General features: G+C 47.2%; 1 protein-coding gene across 1 annotated transcript in view; it reads left to right on the top strand.

Moving 5' to 3' along the window:
• The window catches only part of CLCN1 (chloride voltage-gated channel 1), a 34341-nt gene that overhangs the window by 4968 nt on the left and 22544 nt on the right, over positions 1–6829 (top strand). The window contains exons 6-7 of the mRNA XM_003791546.3: positions 905–982; positions 2030–2108. Of these exons, the coding sequence (XP_003791594.1) occupies positions 905–982; positions 2030–2108 (157 nt within the window). The remainder of the gene's footprint in view (positions 1–904; positions 983–2029; positions 2109–6829) is intronic.

The raw sequence follows: 6829 nt of genomic DNA, 5'->3' as shown, positions 1-6829 counted from the left end.
GACATTACTGAATTTGCTTGTCAGTTCAAGTAAAACTTCTTTCTACTACTTCTGCTTTCTCTTGTTGTATTTTCTAGGCCTGTTAGTATAATGTTGAGTAGAAGTAGTAGAGTAGAAATCCTTGCCTTATACTCTATCTTAAGGTTAAGTATTTTTTTTTTTTTTTTTTGAGACAGATTCTCATTTTGTCACTCTCAGTAGATTGCTGTAGTGTCACAGTTCACAGCAACCTCCAGCTCTTGGGCTTAGGCCACTCTCTTGCCTCAGCCTCCCAAGTAGCTGGGACTACAGGCACCCGCCACAACGCCAGGCAGTTGCAGTTTGGCTGGGTCTGGGTTTGAATCCGCCCCCCATGGTATATAGGGCCGTTGCCCTACTCACTGAGCCTCAGGTGCCACCTAATGGCTTTTCATCCCGCTTAATTTAAATCGGAACTTCTTTCTGGCCTGTGAGACTTGGGGCTCTGGCTCCTCTTTTCTCTCCAGGGCTCTGGCCTCTTCCCTGTGTTTCTTTCTGTCCCTCAATCCCCCTGTGCTGGACCCTTCTGAGGGCCCCTGCAGGTGCTGTTCCCCCAGCCTGAAACATGCTTGGCTCACTCTCCACTCTGTTTAAGGCACTACCAAGTTGTCCCTGCCTTGGGAGGCCCTGCAGGCTCCCCAGCCTCCATCCTGTCTCTCTGCTCCCTTTACTTACCCTGATTTGCTGTGTAGTCCTGACATTATCTGTATCCTCCTCCTCTCCTCTGGGATGAAGGAATGCAGTTCTGTCTGTCTTCCTTCTGTATTTTATCGACCTTCTGTATTTTCAGTCTGGAGTGCAGTGCCCGGGGCACCAGTTCAGTGAATGTGACAAGTCCTGCTACCCAGGCTCTGGCTGCTGACCTCTCACTCTCTGCCTCTCATAGGGCCCCTTCGTCCACATTGCCAGCATCTGTGCCGCCATCCTCAGCCAGTTCATGTCTGTGTTTTGTGGGGTCTATGAGGTAAGCTTGAAACAGTGAAATGAGGCAGGGGCCAGTTGGTAGAAGGAGTCCGGCTGTGTGTGTGCAGGGTGTGGGGAGGGCAGGAGGGCTGCCTCTGCTCTGGGCTGGCCAGGATGCTGATATGGGCATCGCACTAATCCATGCTCCCTTCTCCATCCCTCCACCCACCTACCCTAGCCACAGTAACCACATAATGCCTCTGTAGCTTGTCTCTGTCCGAATGCCCAGCCCTTCTTGACCTGTGACCTATGTTGCAGCCTGGCCCACCTTCTGCTCCTACACTGGCCTTGCAAGTCCACAGCAGCCCCTCTATGTCCATTCCCTCCATGGTTCCCTCCTGTGCTGCCCCATCCATCCCGTCCTGTTGTCGCTCCCTACCCCACACCCCATACTGCCCGCCCGCCCCTGCCCCACCCTCCTCCTTGTCTGCATGCTTCTCTGTTGCAGACCGTGCCTGGGCAGCTTGACCTCCTGGTGTCGGCCTGCGCGGTGGGCGTGGGATGCTGCTTTGCAGCCCCTATTGGAGGCAAGTTTCACTTCCTCCCTACCCCTGTTGCCTAAGTGAGACTTGGAAGGGGGTTTGGGTGGCTGCCACAAGCTTTGGGGTGGGCATTCAGGAAGTGACCGTGGCTCACAGCCCCCAAACTTGAGACACCTGTGCTTTCCACCACAGGACTGTGTGTTCTTTCCAGTCCCAGTACTGTTTGGTACAGGTATCACTGGTACTGCTCCGCTTGGAGTCCCTGCTGTCTCATGCTGTTGCCACTTCTCTATCTCCAGCCCCTCTCTGGTTATTATTTATTGACTTGTTCTCATGACTTTCATTTCATTTTCTACGTTTGGCCTTGTCCTATGAGGTCACTTCCTGTTTGCCAAACTCATTGAATTTCTCTTAGCCTGGGAATCACAGGGGCCGTGGGACCACCATGATTCCCTGTGACTTAGGCCTCGTATTCTGCCTTGCTCCCCACCCCTGCTTGTTCTCCTGTCCTCTCTCTGCCCCTTTCCTTCTCTTCTGCCTGTCTCTGTCTGTCTCTCCCCTAGTAGCAGCCATACTATTATGCTGATATCCTGACTGTGGGCTGTGCTGTCGGAGTTGGCTGCTGTTTCGGGACACCTCTTGGAGGCAAGTGATTGACCCTTCCCAAGTCAGTTCACTTGTCAGGCCTGGCTTCTAGAACAGTTATAGTCAGCGTCCACATTTCCTAGTATTACCAGTTACTCGGTACAAGAAGTATAGTGAACGATCAGTGAGCATTTACTATGTGCCAGGCAATGTCTTAAGCACTTTATGTCTATCCCTGCTAAAAGCCGTGTGAGACAGATACTACACAGCAGGGAGGTGAGTGACTTGAGCAAGGCTGCTCTGTTAGTAAGTTGCAGAACCAGGGGTTAAGAGCAATGCAGTGTCCGTGGTTTCCCTACTTATATTGAAACCTATTTGTATTGTAGGATATTTTTGCCCTGCACTTACTACACCTCACCACAGAAGACTCCATGTATGTCCTTCTTCAAAGGCAAATTTATATTTTATTGTACTTTGTGAAGGACATGAAAGTTTAAGTGTTTCTTATTTCGATTAATGGTGGGTTTTAAAAAAGGAATACGGAGTGGGCAGTAATTTTTCCTTGATAGCAGTTTAAAGTTGAATTTAGCTCTTTCCACATGAATAAGGCAAATATGCATCTATCAGATCATTTTCCTTATCATGGATGACTAGCAAGTGGATGTGGTCAGAGAAAGCACATCCATTTCTATCTGTTTCTTTACTCATCAAAGTCAGGCGCAGACAGATTAATGGAAAGGATTACATGGACCCCAAGTCGACAGTGGAAACAAACAAAATTGCAGGAAGGGCATATCCTTCTTAAATGACCAGTGGTGAGAGACTTCTTCTCATTTATGAAAACTAGAACATAAAGTGTCTTTTCATAGAAATGTCCTCCAGGTCGCTAAATGGCTTGGCTCAGGAATGACATATAGATCAGAATTTGAAATTGATTAGCCCACACAAACTTGGGCTAATCCTGGGGCAAAGCTCGCAGCCCAAGGAGATGAAGCTAGCAAAGGCACCAGCAGCATCCCGTTTGCGCTTCTGTTCTCAGCCCTAGTCCCTTAAGTCATTAGTCCCTGTCAGTGGAGGATAGCCTGCTTGAATTTCTGCATGACGAATGTTCATAAACACATTTAAACCCACAACTACCTTTATTTACTCTTTAGCCTCCCAAATCCAAACCATCAAAAGAATGTTTTTGGACAGGAAGAATTTTATTGTTTTGTTTTGTCTTTAATCAACTAGAATCTTTAAAGTGAAAAGAATTTGCATTTTCCTCCAAAACTGGAATTTCTGAGATGAACCAGGAAAGTCCTTCCTAGTCCTGTGTGCAGTAGGGAAAAAGTAAAATGTCCCTTTGGACACATAAATTACAAAATTTACAAAAGTAAAATGTCCCTTTGGACAGATAAAATGTCCCTTTGGACACAAGAAATGGTGAAGCACTTAAAAGTTTAGGCTGTCTGTGTTAAGTGCTAAATGATGAATGTATTTGTAGGTGGTATTCTTTGACTTGTTTTTTTATGACACTTAATATTTGTCTGAAAGAAAAGTATTAGCATTAAAATAATTTATTCACTATCTAGTCAACTTAATTCCTTACATTGATAAGAGAAATATAACCCAACATTCTACTAAAATAGCAAACATCTTGCTCCCATCATGTGCCAGGCATTGTGCCGGATCCAGCCCTCTCAGGGTGCTCCTCACGAGAAAGGCAGATGGGCAGGAAAAGCAGGTCACAAGGCCCTGCTCAAATATGTGTCTGGGTGGCAGCCTGGGCCACCTGCCAGGGGAACCTCCTACTGAGCTGCCTGGGGGAGTCAGTGAAGCTTCACAAAAGAGAATGTATTTGAAAGAGGCTTGGCTCGGCGCCTATAGCTCAACCGGCTAAGGCGCCAGCCATGTACACCTAAGGTGGCGGGTTCGAATCCCCAGCCCGGACCCGCCAAACAACAATGACGGCTGCAACCAAAAAATGGCCGGGCGTTGTGGCGGGCGCCTGTGGTCCCAGCTACTTGGGAGGCGGAGGCAAGAGACTCGCTTGAGCCCAGGAGTTGGAGGTTGCTGTGAGCTGTAATGCCACGGCACTCTGCCAGGGGGACAGCTTGAGGCTCTGTCTCAAAAAAAAAAAAAAAAAAAAAAAAGAGGCTTAAATAATAAGTAGGAACATGCAAGGAAGATGATAAAGGTAGAGTATTCTGGACAGAGGAAATAGCATTGCAGTCAAGGTCTGGGCACTCTCATCTTACTAGGGAATGCAGGGGAAGGAATAGCAGGAAATGAATCTGAGCAGATAAATGGAATTACAAAGTCTCTCATAGGCCATGCACAAGAATTGAGATTTTATTCTATAGGTGGGCTGGGATTTGCACCAGGGTGTTTTGTGGAACATAATTCTTCATGGTGTTAATAGATGTAATGTGTGAAAATGGTCGTAAGTTCAAATCAGTTGGAAAATGCTTGGCTGAGGAGAAAGGTTTTTTCAAAACATTATCAGAATGTTTGATATTCTGACATGCTTTGTGAATTTGGCTGCAAGTGAACAGCAGAACCCTCTCTGCAGGGTCCCTCTCGTGGGATCTGTAGCATCTCACAGGCCTGATTTTGGGAAATGCTGTCATGGGTGAAGTGAAGCCGTGAAAGAATTTTAAACAAGGAAGTGATGCGGCCAGCTTTAGATTTCCATCCCATCCTTTTGGCAGATGTGCTCAGGATAGAATTGGCCTGGAGATTATCAGGATTAAGGCAAGATTAACAAGAAGACAATTGTCATAGTCCTGAGAGACAGAGAGGAGGATGATAGATGTGTGTGAGTCAGAAAATAAAATCGCTGTGACGCGGTGACTGATTTTACCTGAGGTTTCCAGCAAAGGCAATGGGGTGGGTAGTGTTAGTAACCGAGAATGGAACATGGAGTGTGCATCAGGCCTGTGAGGTACTGATAAATTTCCCTTGGGGTACGTTGAGTTTGAAGTTCCTGTGGCTTATCCAGGTGCTGTCAGGTGGGCAGGTGGGGTGGTAAGTCTGAAGCTCAGAAACTAGGTGGAAAACACCTTCACTCCTCGGCAGTGTACAGGTGCAGCTGATGCCAGGGGCATAAATGAAGCTGAGAGAGAAGTGTGTCCATGAGTAGAGACAGGAGGAGACCAAAGACGAAGGCCTGGGTTGCGTAGGGCCACGGGAGGGCAGAGAAGGCAGAGGAGGAATCCGGAGTGGGAGAAGAGGGCCATGTTCCAGAGCCGAAGACGAGAGTTTCCAAAAGCTGTTTGTGTTTTTAATGCTTTGTTTCCTTTTAGCAGCACATTTTATGTTTGGCTCAGGCTAATATTAAAATTAGCTCTCATTCTGGAGCATACGGTGACAGACTGCTAGGGAAAGTATCCCAGAAGTACGTTGTGGGAAAGAAAACCTAGCCCAGGATTTCAAAAAATTGTTGTAAAATAGGATAGTTTACACTCAGGCTGATCAAAGCTGACTTTGCTTTTGTTACTGGTAAAGAAAAGGAGGGAGAGTCATGCTACCTGATTCATGTTGTGTCAAATCCTTCTTAGAGACAGGCACTGTGGCTGTGTCTGTGATCCCAGCAATTTTGGTAGGAAAAGTGGGAGGGAGGATCACCAGCCCAGGAGTTAGACATCAGCCTGGGCAACACGGTGAGACCTCCACCCCATCTCTACAAAAAATACAAAAATTAGCCAGATGTGCTGGTGCACTCCGGTAATCTCAGCCCTATGGGAGGCTCAGGCAGAAGGATTGCTTGAGCCCAGGAGTTTGAGGCTGCAGTGAGTTATGGTCACACCACTGCACTTCTGCCTGGGAGACAAAGTGTGATCCTGTCTCTATTGAAAAAGAAATCCTCCTTCTAGGACCCAGAGACAGGACCTTACCTGACAGGATGTGAAGAGCAGGTGGTTAGCAAAGCTCTATCTGTCCCAGATCATCCCTTGGCTTGCTCTGTTTTCTGAAATTCCACCCTGCTACTCTCTTCTGTTCTCTTTCTTCCTCTTCCTCTCCTCTTCTCTCCTCTCTTGCTCATTCCTAGAATAGGCATTCAGCTCTGACTGTATACTAGGCACTGTATGAAGTGCTGATTTATAGGAAATTTTTAATGCTAAGGGGAACTCAGAAGTGTAAACTAATAACTGGATCTGAAAATGCTAATAAATTCTCTAATAGCCTAGAATTCTGAGAGTAGAGGATGTGAGAGAAACAGTGTGCACCTGTAGAGAAAGACTGGGGACAGCTTCCCAGAGAAGGTGACTTGGGGCCAGAGAACTTCAGCCCCCAAAGAGCAACTGCTCTATGAGGGAGTGACTGTTAGGCCACCAACTTTTTGGCATAGATGACTCAGTGGAACTAGTTGACCTGTAGAAGAGAAGATGGAGGTCCAAGGGATGTGTCTTTCAAATCACTAGGATGCAGGATGCTGCGTGAAGAGGAAGCAGCTGGAGGGTCATGGGCAGACAGCAACTTCACAGGAGAGGAGAAGGAGGAGACCCGCCTGTTGTGTTTTCTAGAGGCCGGGCCTCCTGTCTACTCCTCTGATCACGTGCTGCATGCCCCTGCTCCCCTTCCTCGTGCCTGGTAAAGATGAGGCTTAGCCAGGTTTTCGGTAATCTCATCAAGTTTTACTTTGCATCTAATCAAAGTCCAAGTCCCTTGTTTCTAATCTGCTCAAAGATTTTTGTCTTTGTATCTCTTTTTTTTTTTTTTTTTTTTTGAGATGGAGCCTCAAGCTGTCCCCCTGGGTAGAGTGCCATGGCATCACGCTCACAGCAACCTCCAACTCC

This window comes from Otolemur garnettii, unplaced genomic scaffold, assembly GCF_000181295.1.
Source record: "Otolemur garnettii isolate 467f Iridium unplaced genomic scaffold, OtoGar3 scaffold00049, whole genome shotgun sequence".
In the NCBI taxonomy this organism is placed as follows: Eukaryota; Metazoa; Chordata; class Mammalia; order Primates; family Galagidae; genus Otolemur; species Otolemur garnettii.
The sequence above is the reverse complement of the archived record's forward strand: the minus strand, read 5'-3'. Positions and strand labels throughout refer to the sequence as shown.